At 40.9% G+C, this 16,899-nt stretch overlaps 1 protein-coding gene across 1 annotated transcript in view; it reads left to right on the top strand.

Annotated features, from left to right (window-relative positions):
• The window catches only part of LOC132390939 (uncharacterized), a 122,799-nt gene that overhangs the window by 52,220 nt on the left and 53,680 nt on the right, over positions 1-16,899 (top strand). The window contains exons 23-27 of the mRNA XM_059963474.1: positions 2,264-2,457; positions 5,691-5,830; positions 8,915-9,138; positions 14,717-14,873; positions 16,491-16,567. Of these exons, the coding sequence (XP_059819457.1) occupies positions 2,264-2,457; positions 5,691-5,830; positions 8,915-9,138; positions 14,717-14,873; positions 16,491-16,567 (792 nt within the window). The remainder of the gene's footprint in view (positions 1-2,263; positions 2,458-5,690; positions 5,831-8,914; positions 9,139-14,716; positions 14,874-16,490; positions 16,568-16,899) is intronic.

The raw sequence follows: 16,899 nt of genomic DNA, 5'->3' as shown, positions 1-16,899 counted from the left end.
GGAACTTCAGGTCCAAGTACTTAGATCCATTAAAGTTTCAGCACATGTTGATAGTGTGGCTAAGAAAGCGTACTCCCTAATCTGGAGTTGGTTTATATAGGCCAGCAAAACATAGTGGGCCAAAAGGCCTGTACGTTGCTGTACTGTTCCACGTTCCAGATCTCCTAATTAAGGTGAGATGAAGTATTTCCAGTAGGCTGTGCGCTTCCATTGTGATTTTGTCACCCAGGGCTGGTCTGTTATTCTGGTACAAAAGTCCATAATAGCCCTTTTTTCCAATTGTTCAGTCCAGGTTAAATACATGTGGTTTTATGAAGAGTGGTCCAACAGATTAGCCACAGAGAAGCCAATTGATTTCATGGGGAAACCCAGAACAAAGTGATCAATTCAGAAAAGTAAATCAAGACTTTACCAATGAGGAATGACCAGCACTCTGTCCATACAAGCAGAAAGACTAATGCACATATCTCACATCCCTTTAAATATAGTCCTTACAATAAATGACGTTTTTTAAAATGCAGTCACATGCAGTAGTCATATGGTGTGCAGTAAGCTGCCACAAATAATAATTCCATAAAGATTAGGTAGTATGTTTCAATAATGTTATTCCAGTTGCTAATATGATGGGGAAACTTTTGACCTGATACAAGAGCTAATTTCTTAATGCTATATTAAGTAATCAACAACTGCTGTGAACTTACAAGTAAGCAGTGAGAGCTAATAATTAGAAATAAAATAACAAACCATATCAGGAAGGACATAACAGTGTTCATTCCAAGGCTAGTTAGTAGACAATGAAAGCTTAGGTTTTTGCTGAAATTTACATGCAATAAATGAATATCTTTTTTAATAATTGGCCTTTATTGCTCATCCCGATTGTCTGGAAAGGGTGGGGTGAGCTGCCTTTCCTCCTTGTTATTGTGGAAGGTGCTCCAGGATTTGGGCAGAGTGACAATGAAAGATGGGAGCTTGAATAAACTCACTCAGGCAATCAAATTAACTGTTGATCCCCATATAGACTAATGAGGCCAATCTGTCACTTCCTTGCATGCCCCCAAACCAAGGTGACATCTGTGCCCTTTCAAGTCCACAAATTATTTGCTTCAATTTTCAATTAGTCTTTTGTCACAGGAAGTTTTACTTTGATGGGTAAGAACTCTAAAATTATAAGCACTTGGAAGTTGCCTTTGACTCTATTATTTTGAAGACTCTGTGTTAAACTGGTTGATGTGAATTGTGTCCAAAAGTTAATCATGTTTGTTTAAAACAAAGAAGATTTTTCTCATGGATTTATAGACTCACACTCTGTTATTTAAAGGGTGTATTGAAAAGGATCTATCATTTCTCAGAACCTTCTGGACTAAGCTTTTGGTTATTGATGTTCAATCAGGGTTAAAGCTGCTGCCCCAGTTTAGTGACTGTCCGTTCCCAATCTCTGTACAGTCACTGTGGAACTTCTCCCAGCAACCTCATGGGATTCCTCTGGGTTGAATCATGGAATACCATGACACAGAAACAGGCCCTTTAGCCCAACTCATCCATACCAACCAAGTAGCCCCTCTAAGCTAGACTCATTTGCCAGAATTTAACATCATAAAGACATTGGTTGGTATGGTTGGTTGGTAATTGGTTACTAGGAATTGACCTCAGTGTGAAGGTGAATCCAGGGAGAGCTCCCTGGCAGAATTAGTGCTAGTGCAGACTCATTGAGATAAAGGGACTGATTGAGATAGGGTCTTTTAAGAGACTTTCAGATAGGTACATGGAGTTTAGTAAAATTGAGGGCTATAGGTAAGCCTAGTAATTTCTAAGGTAAGGACATGTTCGGCACAACTTTGTGGGCCAGACGGCCAGTATGGTGCTGTAGGCTCTCCGTTTCTATGTTTCTATAAAATCCTGATATGTTTGGATAGGGAAAACGAGTAAATACTTTCAGAATATGATAACAAGATGGTCAGAAAGTGCTTGGCTGAAGAAGCTGAAGGTGCATAAGTTAAAAAAAAATTGCATCACAATTCAGAATTCACCTCCAGATAGAGTGGAAAAAGATATTAAAGGAAATCCCTAAACACTTGGAAGTAGAAAAAATATTGCATTGAGGAAAGAATCGAGGAGTAGGACAAATCTTTGATTGTGATGCGGCAGCCATTTTGTTTTTTTAATTTCTTGCCTGCTATTTTCAAATATTGTCTTGATAGAAGGCTCACAAGTGGAATTCAATTTTTCAGATCATGCAACAAACTTTTACATGTACCTTTTTCAGCATTTGTCACAGGATATCATCAAATTCTAGTGATGGGACTGAAGTACATAAAGATATTTATTTCCTCATGTGAGTTGACTGAAAATGATTATCCAGAGGCAATGAATTGTTTTAACATCCTGCGTCTTCCAGAGTACACCAGTTCAGAATCTCTCCGAACAAAACTGGTGGCAGCGATCAATACGTTTCGAAGAGCATGAAGCTCATCAGCAAAGGAACTTTCACCTTTTATTGAAACAGATGGACCTGGCCTGGATAAACTAAAGCAAGTCATCCTTGTTTCCAGGTGAAACAGGTTGACTGTCAAAAATTTTATTCAGCTCTCCAAAATTATAGGTGCAGCTGACCTTCCTGACATCCTCCCTGTTTTCTCCAGTTCATTTTTGGGATGTGTATAATAAAAAAAAATCAGCTGGGTGAAAAATTATGATGAGAAAAGATGATTTTGTATTCTTTTTGCAAACTTGTGTTTCAATGGAGAAGAATTTGAAATTAATGTGAAGTTTCCTCTGTCTCCAATCCGTAACAATACAGTATGAAGATATTTGGTCCATCGGGTCCGTGGCTGGACACTGAAGACAATTCCATTTGTCCGATTATCCCTCTCATTTCCCTGTACCCCTAGAGCTTATCCTCTCTCACACATGGTCACTCCATTGACTCTTCATGCCATTAACATACAGTAAGCTACTGTACCTAATTTACCTATTAGTGTAACATTGAGATATAAATCAGAATTACCACAGACTAAATAAAATTACGTGAAATTTGTTCTTTTGTGGGAGGTTTACAGTGCAGAGGCATAGAATTATAATAAATTATAAAGCTAAATTGAGCAAAAGGAAGAAATAATGAAGTGGTGGTCATGGATTGATGTACTAATCAGGAATCTAATGGCAGAAGGAAGAAGCTGTTTCTGAATCATTGACTATGATTTCCAGGCCCCTGTACCTCCCACCTAATAGTAGTATTTAGAAGAGAGTATTTTCCAGATGCTGAGGGTCCTTAGTGGTGGATGCAGCCATTCTGATGCACCATCTCTTGAAGATCTGGTTGAAAACCATTGCATTTATGTAATAAAGAAATTGTGGTACTGCCTTGCCTTCGAATATTCAGCTGGAGATTCCAGAGATCTCTGTGCTACTGAGACCTGCCAATCCACAGAGAGGGATTCTTAATAAAGAAATAATAGCAATCACCAGTATAAGAACTCAAAATGCTGTACATAATTCATAGGCCAGACAGCATGCCTGGTGAGTGAAACAGTTACTATTTCAGGCTGGTAATCTTTTTTTAAAGACCTGAGAAAATTAATTAAAAGCTACAAGTTTAAGGGAGTGGGATATAGCACTTCATGGTTTATTTCTTTACTGTAAGTTTTACGCCTTTCTATTGCACTTGGTCGTCACGTAGCAAGAGCTTAGACTGGCTGAGCAGTTAAAGAGAATCTCAGATTACATTAGGATATCAATCTGTCAAATATTAATAGATAAGCAGACTGTACAATAATGACAATTTGTTTTTATGGTGATGTGCATAGTCCAGCATTCCAGTGTGGTCTCTCTACTTCAAAGTAATGTGATATTTTGTGCTGCCTTGTGGAGGCAGGTAGGATCTCCATGTACCTCATTCCAAAAGATAGCCATTCTTGCAGTGAAGCAAGCCTTCTGCACTACAATAAAGTGGCAGCCTAATTTGAGCTCATTCAGGATTTGAACCCATGACCTTCTGCCCCAGAAGCAAGCGTGTGGCACTGTACCATTTCCATGACTCATTACCTTTGCAGTGTCACAGCTTGGTTTACATTTCCAGAGAAACATCATTATTGGAGTTCTGTCAGAATGATGAAGGGAAACTGAAAGTGAATCTGAAAGATAAAACAAAAACAGTGGAAACAGAAAGGGAACTTAAACAGAACAGATCACATATCAAGAGGAAACACTACATTTTAAAGAAATCAATACAAAGCTCTCCCACTCTTAAAATTTATCAATCAGCAGTAACCTACTTTGTTTACAATTCCTGAAACTAGCAGTGTTCTTACAACCACAGAATTTTACAGAGCAGAGGGAAGCTGTTCAGCTTGCTGTGTGTGTATCAGTTGTGTTATACTTATCTGCTCATTCCAATAGCAAGGTAATTTTTTTTGAGTATGTAACTTAAACCTTTTTGTAAATTACTGTTGAACCTGCTTTCAGAGAACACATCACAGATCATAGGAGTTCTCTGTATTTCATTTGCCACTTTCTTACCCATTCTCCGAATCTGTCCTTCTCCAGCCTACCTGTTTCCTCAACATGATCTACCCCTCCACCAATATATGATGCAAGCTAAAGAGTAAACAGTAAATGCTACCTGCGCTTCATATATGATAAGACCTGGGTGATGGCAGGGAGTTCAGTAGTCTTATGGCCTGGGGGAATTTTTTGAGATTTTTGAGTTTGTTGATGTAATATGTGGAGCATGTTGTGAAAATCTACAATTGTGCTATTGCTGAGAACTTGTTTGATCATTACAGATTAGAGAAAATGACTTTATATTCCATAGTAAAAAAGGTTAATTTACAGGGAGTTCAAGTGATAATACTTTGGAATTACAACGAGAATGGTGTGCGGGATTAGTAATGTAATGGTTAAATTGTCAATGCATACAAAGTTATCAACAGGCTTGGATTATTATTCAGTGATGTGAATTTGATGCCCAGCATTAAAACTGAGAATATAAATTAAATAAAACTCTATTTGTGTATACTGTATATTTAAAAAAATAATCTCAGCATGATGGTGATAAAAAGCAGACGGTCAGAAAAACACAATCGGTTCATTAATATACATGTAGAAAATAAATATAGCACTGTTAACACATAAGTAAACAGCTTGACCATCAATAGTAGTACCATCTCTTGAAACACACTATCAACATGCTGGTAATCACCGTTAACTAGATTCCTAACTAAACCACTCACGTGAATGGTGTGGCCACAAAAGCAGGTCAGATGCTGGTGAATTATGCCCTGCCACCATCTCTGCAGTGGATTGCCACTTGCTCAGGTAAGGCAGCTCCAACAGCCACTCTAGAAGCTTGATACCATTCAGTCTGTTTGGTTGTCACTCCATCGATCACCCTAAACATTTGCAACCTTCACTGCTGGCTAAGAGTGCCACGTACAAAATGATTCCCCTGGCTAGGATAGTCTGCTAGCACCTTCAAGACCTGTGAAACCAAGAAGGACCAAGGCAGCAGGTGCAAGGGGGGCACCCAAACTTGTTGCTCTGCAGGACACTCACATAGTCGGTCTTCATCAAACTGAATCCTCAAATTCCCTTGGACTCATTGTGCCTTCACTAGAAGAATGCAGTAACCCATGGAGGTGGCTCAGCACCACCTTTTCAATGATGCTCATTGCACTACAACACTAACAATTCAGGATGTAAGGAAAATATTTGTTTACCACAAGTCCTGCACTATTGCACTTAACAGACTTCTGAGAGGATTGCCACCTCATCGTGGAAAGGCTTGTGAGTTCCGGAGACCTCAAGAGTGGTGCCATCAAGATTTTAGCATCAGGTACTTTGCTCCTGGTAGGGTCACACATGACAGTCAGGTTAAGGGGAAGATTCCAGACAAACAGCAATCCAACCAAAACCCAAAAAGTGACAGAAGATAATGACATGTCCCAACAGCACTAAAGGAAGAGGAAGGCTACAGCAGTGAGTCGTCCCTACCCTAATGTTCCCTGTAAGGTGTGTGCATGCACACATCTTTTGCTACTGGCACACAAAAGAATTTTAAATGCTCATAAAAGTTTGTCACCCCCACCTCATTGGCATGTTATGTATATTTCATGATCGCACATAATCACATTTCCTTTTACGGTTTCTAATGTGGATGGTGTTAACAACATGGAGATTGCAATGATACATCTGCAGACTTCAGACCTGGCTTATACTGTTTTTATTGAAGAAACAGTTCAGTGTGCGCATGTTGTCACTGGGCAAAAAAATTGCACAGCACACGATTTTTGCACGCACTGTTCATTACAAATTAGAGGGAAGATTGCTGGACCCTATCCCCGATTGTCAAGGACCATATAGTGGCTGCCCATGCGTCAGCCACCCCACGTTCAGCTAAGTCACACACAGGCCTTCTCCATTAGGGAATACATCCTAGCATCCTGGGTATGTGGATCGCAGATCAGCCTCTTTAGCCACCTGAAGTCTCACCAATAGACAACCCTTTAGGAGAAGATCATACTAGACTCCAGTGATCAGACTACTACTACTACACTTAAAGGGATGGTCATAACTTATGCATTGAAGTGGAGAATCAGTAATATTTCTACATTTAACTGTGCCAAAAGATGCCATCATTGTACAATATAACTTCTTTACTCACTGCCTGTTACACCACATGTACTTAGGGTGGCAATGAAAGTCCTCTATCTCTCTCTCTGACCTTGGTCGTACTGTCGTGCACAGATGTAGAAGGGTTCTTCATTGCTGCTTCTGTAACAGATGCTTGACCTGTTAGGTTTGTCAGACCTGAGATGAACCCCAGAACCTGGCAGACTGGTGGACCACTCTTAGTTTGGCCTCTACCCTTTGACCTGTTTGGCATGGGTAACTTGAAGCATAAGGCCCCAACTCTAGCCAGCAAAGCTCTCCAGGCCATTGAGGCATGCAGCCTTCAAACCACAACAAGGCTCTGACCCTCTTGGACGATTGTACACTATCAGAGGAGGAGAAAATTGCATTGAACTTTTGGCCCCAAACTCAAGTCCAACGTTTTGCGAAGAGGGAAATGACAGTAAAGTCCAGGAATGGTGCGGTTAATGAAGGGGCAAGGTTTCTAAGGAATCCCTCATTGCATGAAAGTGTATATTAAGGAGAGACAGCAAATCTTCAACCTTCTCAGGTGGTATACCAATTGCCATGGACTTTAGGAAATCAGAGGTTAGTCAATCATAAAACCATAAGATACAGGAGCTGAAGTAGGCCATCCGGCCCATCAATTCTGCTCCACTATTCAATCATGGACAGATCCAATTCTGCCAGTCATCCCTACTCCCCTGCCTTCTCCCCATGCCTTTGATGCCCTGGCTAATCAAGAACCTCTGTATCTCTGCCTTAAATACACCCAATGACTTAGCCTCCACAGTTGCTCGTGGCAACAAATTCCACAGATTTACCACCCTCTGACTAAAGTAATTTCTCTGCATCTCTTTTCTAAATGGACGTCCTTCAATCCTGAAATGGTGCCCAGAAGAGCCATAACTTATTGAAGTACAGACTCAATGGGCTGAATGCCTAATTCTTATTCCATGTCTTATGGCTTATGAATCATTCAGCCAAAAGCCATTGCTCACACATGGAAATGTGAAGTTTCCCATAGTCTGTGTATTCCATTGGCTCCTTCCCTTTAACCTAAACTGTTAAATGTAGTGCAGGATTCCCTCTGGGATAACACGGTATCCTAGAGGGTGGAGTTGGTGGTAAGGAAGGCAAATGCAGTGTTAGCATTCATTTTGAGAGTATTAGAATATAAAAGCCAGGATGTAATGCTGTGGCCTTTTTAAGGTACTGGTCAGACCACATTTGGAATATTGAGAGCAATTTTGGACCCCATATTTAATAAACGATTTGCTAGCATGGGAGAAGGTCCAGAGGAAGTTGACAAGAATGATCCCAGGATTGAAAGGGTTAACCTATGAGGAACATTTGAAGGGTTTGGGCCTGTACTCGCTGGAGTTCCGAAGGATGAAGGGGGATTACATGGAAAATTATCGAATATTGAAAAGCTTGAATAGAGTGGACATGGAGATGATGTTTCTTATGGAGAGAGTGTGGAGAACCAGAGGGCAAAGCCTCAGAATAGAAGGGTGTCCATTTAGAACAGAGATGAGGTGGAATTTCTTCAGCTAGACAGTAGTGAGTCTGTGAAATTCATGGTCACAGATAGAAATGGAGGCCAAGTAAATGTGTTTATTTAAAGTGAAGTTTGATAGGTTCTTGATTAGTTTGGGTGTCAAAGGTTATGGGGAGAAGACAGGAGAATGGGGTTAAGAGGGGAAATGAATCAACCGTGATCAAATTATGGAGCAGACTCAATTGGATGAATGGCCTAATCTGCTCCTAAGTCTTATGATTTTACAGCAGATGTTGCCCTTGTTTGACAGAGCTGAGCTTAAAAGTTAGTCTGCAAATATCTTTCCTGATATGCCCTGAAGGGAATGGAACCATTTTCCACATTCAGTAAATACCTTCCCTTGTAAAATGGAGGCACAAGACCCTACAGAGGCTGGAACACGGAGCAAACTAAAACTGCCTGCTGAACACAGCGTGTCAGGCAGCATCTGTGGGGTAAACTGGATTCTCGATTTCCTCCTGCAGTTTTTGTTGCCTTTCGCTGTAAGACTGATACGTGTTCGTTAATTGAGGGGAAAAAAACCACTACATAATTTTAACTTTTATTAAAACATGATTCTTGCTCAGATCGGGCTACAGATCACGAATTAAACAATCGGAGAGGGACTTTCCCCATCTCTGAATCTCCTCAACTCCGTTGGTTGGCGGCTGCAGTTTAGAGGCGGAGCTGGAGGGCGGCGCTTTCCTAAAATGACAATCCTTTATAATTTGACTCATGGATTTGAAGTGATTCTCGTCACTTCTTGGCGTCTTTTCATTTGAAGGGAGAAAGCAGTGGAGAGCAGGACATCATGTTGTACAGCTGGGAGTCGGGCTCGCAACCTGAAGTTTGCTCCGAGTTCGAGGACGTTCTCAACAGCAAACACATCTGCAGCCGGGATGACTTCACCATCTTTGTACTGAGGGACGGAAGAGTTTATAAGAAAGTCGCCGGAGGGAAAGCGCGACCTGGTAAGGAAAGCGCGATAATAACATCTGGGCTAGAATAGACAGCAAGAACTGAGACATGCGATGCATTGAGACTTCCTGTAATGTCATCGAAGTTTGTAGGGTTGACAGCAAACCGTGCACTTGATAAATATCTTGGGATTATGGACGTTAGACTTCGGGCAAAAGGTGCCAAATTTTAAGTATGAAGGCACGAGAGATATTAAACGTTAGGACTGGAACAAAAATAACATTACGCTGCAAATGTTTAGTTGTCAGTACCCTAACCCTAAAGTGGATTTGGGTCCCGACCCCAAACGCTAGTTTGCACTTTTAGAATCCGCGGGTGATGTTACATAGATGCCTGTGAAGTTCCTTCCACCGGCATTCTGTTTTTGTTTTAATCCTTTTAAAAGCGTGGCTTTCATTCACGTTAGCTAAATATCAGTAGAGCGTAGTGAACGCAGCGCCTGGGGACATTAATTGTGTTTTGACTTTGGTTGGTTTCGGTTTTGCTTCTGTCTCACAATGACACTGGCGCTGTTTCGGGTTCTGAAGACGAAAGTAATGACGTGTCAGATAAAGCGTCAAGCAGGATCTCCGCCTTTGGATAGCCCGTTACTGAGGCTGGCAATCGGGGAACGGGGTATCATAGCAACACACGCACAGTGCTGGTGGAACGCAGCAGGCCAGGCAGCATCTATATTATTTGGCAGGAACTCTGGTGGATTCCGCTTCACTGCGCCACTTCGGGACAAGTACATTTTGACCTAATTAACTGGCTCCCTCAAATCGCCGATGTTTCATGGAAATAGATAAAAATGTATAAAAGTACAAACTACTGTTTAACTGAGCGACACATTATAACCGTATAACAATTACAGCACGGAAACAGGCCATCTTGGCCCTTCTAGAACGTGCCGAACGCTTACTCTCACCTAGTCCCACCAACCTGCACTCAGCCCATAACCCTTCATTCCTTTCCTGTACATATACCTATCCAATTTTTTAATGTATTTAAATAAAATACAATATAAATTGAACCACCACCAATGCTGCTACAGTACTATAAAACTGTGCATAGTTCCTAATAGTTAAGATTGGAAAAAATCATTTATGGAGTGTCCAGGAAGGGGTAGCAACTCTTGTCGTGTCCATTTTGGGCAGCTCACTTGTAGGGTAAGGTAATTGGGAGATATTTCCAATGGCTGATGGACTCTGTATTAAAGGATTAAGATTTTCTTTTGGTTTCCCTGGATGATATACTTGTTACCAATGCAAACAAATTCGCACATGTATCCCATCTCACACATTGTTCAAGTGTTTAAGCCAACACGGGTTGATTATTAACCTTGCTAAATGCCAGTTTGAGTTGTCAAACATTGACTTCCTCCACCATCGCATCTCTGCAGAAGGTGCAAAACCCCTCCTATAAAAAGAAGCCAATATGATAGATTTCCCACTGCCCCTCACTACTAAAAAGCAATAGGAGTTTTTAGGCATGGTGAGTTTCAGTTCAGTTCAGTTTCAGTTTATTGTCATTTAGAAACCACAAATGCAATGCAGTTAAAAAATGAGACAACGTTCCTCCAGAATGATATCACAAAAGCTCATGACAAAACAGACTACACCAGAAAATCCACATAACGTTTGGCAATCCCCAAATCCAGAGTCCGGAGAGGCTGCTGCGTATTAATATTGTGCTACCATCTTAGCGTGTTCCCCGGAAAGGAGCTCCAAATCCACCAGACAAAACAAGACTACCCAGACACACCAAGTCAGGAGACCAACTCTAGGAGGGGTGTGTCAGCTGGCAGTTCCATCCCACTGAAAGGAAATGCAGCACACTTAACCGTGAGCTTCTTGGTCTCTATCTGGCTGTCCGCCATTTTTGTTTTCTTCTCGAGGGTTGCTATTTCACAGCGCTCGTTGACCACAAGCCCCTCGTGCATGCGATGGCCAAAATATCAGACCCTCAGTCTGCATGGCAGCAACATCACCTGGCCTATATATCCGAGCTCATACCTGATATACAACATTTCAAGGTGAAAAATAACACTGATTGCCTCTCACAGCCAGCCGTTGAGGCTGTACACATAGGGGTTGACTGTGCTGGGATGGCAGCTGACCAAGTTACTGACACAGAGGGCCAGGCTTACTGAACAGCAGTCAAAGGCGTCTTGTGATTTTGGAGATGTTCTTTGTCTTCCCTGCAGTAACAATGATGTCATCCAGGTAACACTGAGTGCCTGGGTACTCTTGCAGCACCTGGTCCATAGTTTTCTGCCAGAGTGCAGGTGCACATGCTACTCCAAAAATAATCTTATCTTATAGAGGTAAAGTCCTTTGTGATTGTTTATGGTGCGAAATATGATGGATTTTTCCTCCATATCCATCTGTAGGTAGACCACATCTAAGTCCACGTTGTTGAAGTGTTTCCCTCCAGAAACACTTTGCAAATATATCCTCTATCCTGGGCAGCGGGTATTAAACTACTTTCAGTACTGTGTTGACAGTGACCCTAAAATCACATTAGATCCTTGGCTACTGGGATCAACGGTGTTGCCCATGGACTCCACTCAACCTTGGGAAGAATTCACTCAACCTCTATGCAGTCTAGCTCACTGGTTTCTTTATCACAGATGGTGTAAGGAACCAAATAGGCTTTGTAAAACTTGGGTGTAGCATTTTCATTTAACATTATTTTAGCCTTAATATGTTGAAGATTTCCAATGACAACCTTGAAGACTGCTGTGGTATTATCTAGTACCTTAATTCTTATTTGGCAGGGGATGTGGCATGCAAATGGTGGAGGGATCGCCAATCATATATAGCCATATAACAATTACAGCACGGAAACAGGCCATCTCAGCCCTTCTAGTCTGTGCCGAACACTTACTCTCACCTAGTCCCACCTACCTGCACTCAGCACATAACCCTCCATTCCTTTCTTATCCATATACCTATCCAATTTTTCTTTATATGACAAAATCGAACCTGCCTCTACCACTTTTACTAGAAGCTCGTTCCACACAGCTACCACTCTCTGAGTAAAGAAGTTCTCCCTTGTGTTACCCCTAAACTTTTGCCCCTTAACTCTCAACTTATGTCCTCTTGTTCAAATCTCCCCTACTCTCAAAGGAAAAAGCCTATCCATGTCAATTCTATCTATCCCCCTCATAATTTTAAATACCTCTATCAAGTCCCCCCTCAACCTTCTACGCACAGGTTGTAGTCGTCTCAGCTACTCACGAGCTCCCACAAAGCTGGCCCTAATGTTTTAACCACATACAAGTCCAATGTGGCTTGTTGCTGTACTTCACTGTTCAGAATGTCATTTTCACAGGTGTTATCTATTCTCCAGTATAGGTTCTTACTTGGATATATGTGGGCTTCAGCTCAGTATCTTTGAAATGTCATTTAAACTCATTTTGAGGAATGACTGAAACAGCTGAATCAGGGTCCAATTCCATTTTAATTAATTTGTTCTGTCCTTCTGGTGTAAGCCATATTGCTTGTCTCTTGTTAATCTTACCCTGTAAAAATCAAGGCTTCCCAGTCCTGTGTCACTCTCATCATGATCAGATTTTCCATCAAATGCATTCTCCTTTTGAAACTTTTTATCTTTTTCTCCTCCGTGTGTAGTCCATTTATTTTTGTCAATCTATCGTACCCTTTGTATGTGTCCTACCTGTTTTTTTAACCCGAATGTCTCGCTGCACTTCAGCAGGTTTGGTTAAAACTCCTCCCCACCTCTGTTATGTTCTGTAACTCTAAAACATAAAACTAACTGAAAGAAAAACACAGGAGAAGGAGAATGGGTATGCTTTGTTTCTTTAAGTGAGGTGCGCATTTATGAAGTGATGAAGTGACTTATGTCATTCATGTATTTTTACATATAACCCGTAATGAATTATGTAAGCAGGAAGGAATGTTTAATCAAACAATATATTTACAAGATTATTCAAATATTACCTTAAACACACAGGTAGAAAAAAAGCCTGCTTGCAATTAGCCTGTCTATACTACTCACAATTTTATATAGGGTACCTCTATCAAGTCTTGCCTTGTTCTTCTACACTCCAAGGAATAAAGTCCTAAATTACTCAACCTTTCCCTATAATCAAGCCCTCAAGTGCCAGCAACATTCTTGTAAGTTTTCTCTGTACTTCTTCAATCTTACTGATATCTTTCCTGTAGATAGGTGACTAGAACGGCACACAATACTCAAATCAGACCAACATCTTACACAACTTCGACATGACAAACCTACTGTGATTTGTTCTCCCGAAGTGCAACACCCCCGGCATTAAGTTCCATCTGCCATTTTTCAGCCCTTTTTCCCATCTAGTCCAGATCCCGCAGCAAGATTTGTTATCATTCAAACCATTGATGTAGATCAGGAACCACTGTGGTCCTAGTATCAGTGCCTGTGTACTCCATTAGAAAGAAACTTCAATAAAATTGAAGATAAAATTGTGCAGCACAGGAACGAGACTGGCAGCCCTCATGTCTGTGTTGGATATGATGCCAAATGGAATTAAATCTCCTCTGCCTGTTGCAACATTCTCTGCATTTTCATGTGGCTATCTAAAGGCCTGTGTGTTATTTTTAAAACAGTACTATCACATCTGCTTCCATTACTAACTCTGGCAGGCCACTCTAGGTACCTACTACCCACCCTTTGTGTAAAAGCAGCGTGCTCTGCCTATCTCCCTTAAACCTTTTCTCTTCTCGTTTCAAATGCATGTTCTCTAGTATTTGCCATTTCTACCCTGACTCTCACTGTCTACCCCAGCAACGCCTCTCATAATTTTATATACTTTTAATCAGGTTTCCCTCAGTCTGCATCAAATCCAGAGAAAGCAATCCAAGTTTGACCAATCTCTACTTAGAACACACAGCCTCTAATCTGGGCAGCATCCTGGTAAACCTCTCAATAAACTGACCCATGAATTTCTGTTTCTGTTTTCCATCAGTAAAATACTCCGCAGTCCTTGCCAGTACATGGCACCCAATACCATGCACAAACTTGTTTTAATAATCTCTTGTCTGTCACCTAAACACACGTCAAATGGACCACATCCATTGGTCATGCATGATCAGTTCTAGCTACTACCTTTAAAAGTAATAATAGATTTGCCAAACATGATTACCCTTTCATAAATTAATGTTGACACTGCCTGATGCTATTTTAATTTTCTTTGTGCAATTTTCTGCCTTATTAATAATGGATCCCATCATTTTCCCTGCTAATAACATCAGACTTACTGGTTCTAATTGCCCCATTTTGTCCTCCCCTCCTTTGATAAATAGTTTTGCTGCCTCCTTATCTGTGGGAATTTTTCCAGAATCAGTGGAATTTTGGAAAATGATAACCAGTGTATCCACTAGCTCAATGTCTATCCAGTTCAAAACCATGGGATGATGCTTATCAGTTCATGGGGCTGTACAGACTTTCACTATGCTGATGAAACTTGAACTTGTGTTTTATGTCATATGTTCATGGGCAAATTGGCCACTCTAAATTGCTCCAGTGTGTGAATGGTAGAATCTTGGAGGAGGTAGATAAGCATTAATAATCAGTTTTCATCCAATGCAGGGAAACTTGATGACTTCAAGAAAAAGAAAATACACTTTGCGGATTGTGGGACATCGCATATTTTGTTTCTTTCTGAAACAGGAATTGTTTTTCACAGTGAAGTCCAATCAAAGAAATCTGCAGATAAGCAAAGAGTAATCTCCATTGCGAAGCCAGAGTAAGAATTGCTTTTTTCAAGTTTGAACAAATTTGATGTTTTTGTTTAGTTCTAGACTACTTTGTTAGACCATAAGACATAGGTGCAGAATTGGACCATTTGGTCTCACGAGTACGCTCTTCCATTCATTCATGGCTGACATTATTCCTTTTCAAAGTCAATTCTCCTGCCTTTTCCCTGTTACATTTGACACCTTATTAATCAATAAACTCAACCTCTGTGTTATATTGACCTCCACAACCATCTGTAACAATGAATTCCACAGATTCACCACTGTCTGGCTAAAGAAATTACTCCTCATCTGTGTTCAAAAGGGATGTCCTTTTATTCTGAGGCTATGCCCTCTGGTCCTAGACTCTCCCACTATAGGAAATATCCTCTCCATGTCTACTATATCCAGACCTTTCATATTTACTAGGTTTCTATGAGATTCCCACCATCCTTCTAATCTCCAGTGGTTACAGGCCCAGAGTGATCAACTGCTCCTCATCTATCAACCCTTCCTTCCCTGGGATCATTCTCATAATCCTCCTCTGAACCCTCTCCGAAGCCAGCATATCATTTCTTCAATAAAGGGCCTACAGCTGCTCACAATACTCCAATCCCTTTGCACCTCTGATTTCTGAATTTGCTCCCATTAATGAAAATTGTCTACTCCTTTATTCCTTCTACCAATGTGCATGATCACACATTTCCATGCATTGCATTCCACCTGCCACTTCTTTGCCTGTTCAATCTATTCAAGTCCTTCTGTAACAAGTCAAACTTGGATTCCAAGTCATCCAGTTAATCCAATTTTTCGAGTCTCTCTGACATTTGTTGAAACAATTCAGTCAAAGTCTCTAAAGTAGCCTCTTTTTTAGAGTGTTTTCTACTCGTGGTGCTCTCACCGAGATGGGTTTAAACAGCAAAGTAAGCAAATAATTTCGGAGCACATAGCTACTGCAACCTACTCCATTACAGCCACTGGAAGTCTCTGATTATCCAGGCTTGAAAGTTCGATGTAGTAGGCCACATTTATTGACAGTAGTGCTCCAGTGAGGTAGGATCTTAATGGATCAAATGTTTGAATTTTCGAGAATATTCTGACTTAGAAGGATAACTTCTGCCATCAGAGCCAATGCTAACTCAGATGGATGTGGCAAATACATCTTGTGTTGTCCTGCCTTGTATGGTGAGCGTGCTATGTTGGTGCCAGAATGATTGCTGACACTTGCACTTCCTTGGGTGTTAACACAAACAACACATTTCACTATATGCCTCAATAGACAACCTGAATCAGAGTCTGACGGCACCTTGACTTTCTTGCTACTGACCCCACTAAAGGGCAATTTTACAGTGGACAATTAACGAGCCAGCGTAGATTCAGACTATCAGAAGGAAGCAGAATACCTAGGAAAATGCACAGGGAAAATACGCAAACACCACACGGAGCGCTGAGGGTCAGGAATGAATCCAGGCTGCTGGGCCTGTGTGGCAGCAGCACTACCTCCTGCAACTTTTAAAATATGAAAAGAGATTTTAAGGCAGAATCTCAGGTGAGATGAGGCAGATTAGACAAATGTAATAACACTCAGTCACAGTACTTCATTACGTTTATTTTCTTTTAATGTTCAGGCCATTCAGGAGTCTGAGTGAAAGAAACATAATTCAAGTGACTTGTGGAAATGAACACTCGCTGGCAGTCTCCAAAGGTAAAAGCCCAAATGAAGTAACTTAAACTTAATCAGACATGTTATTGCAATGAAAGACTATACATCCTGCTCTGAGAATGAACAAATCAAAATTTGCCATGAAATGTGACATGCTTCCATTATGGGCAACAAAGATCAAGTAACAGGACTGGCATTCCGGAGGCTGATACTAATGATCTCATGAGTTCAAACCCCACTAGGGGCATTGGGAAATGTAAATGCAATAGTTATTAAAATCTGTGAAGTTAAATGCAAAACAAAACTAAAGAGTCTGCCCCCTCCCTCTTATCTGGATCCACCTATCACCTGCCAACAGTTCCAGCTACCTATCA

This window comes from Hypanus sabinus, chromosome 3 (genome assembly GCF_030144855.1).
Source record: "Hypanus sabinus isolate sHypSab1 chromosome 3, sHypSab1.hap1, whole genome shotgun sequence".
Classification (NCBI taxonomy): Eukaryota; Metazoa; Chordata; class Chondrichthyes; order Myliobatiformes; family Dasyatidae; genus Hypanus; species Hypanus sabinus.
The sequence above is the reverse complement of the archived record's forward strand: the minus strand, read 5'-3'. Positions and strand labels throughout refer to the sequence as shown.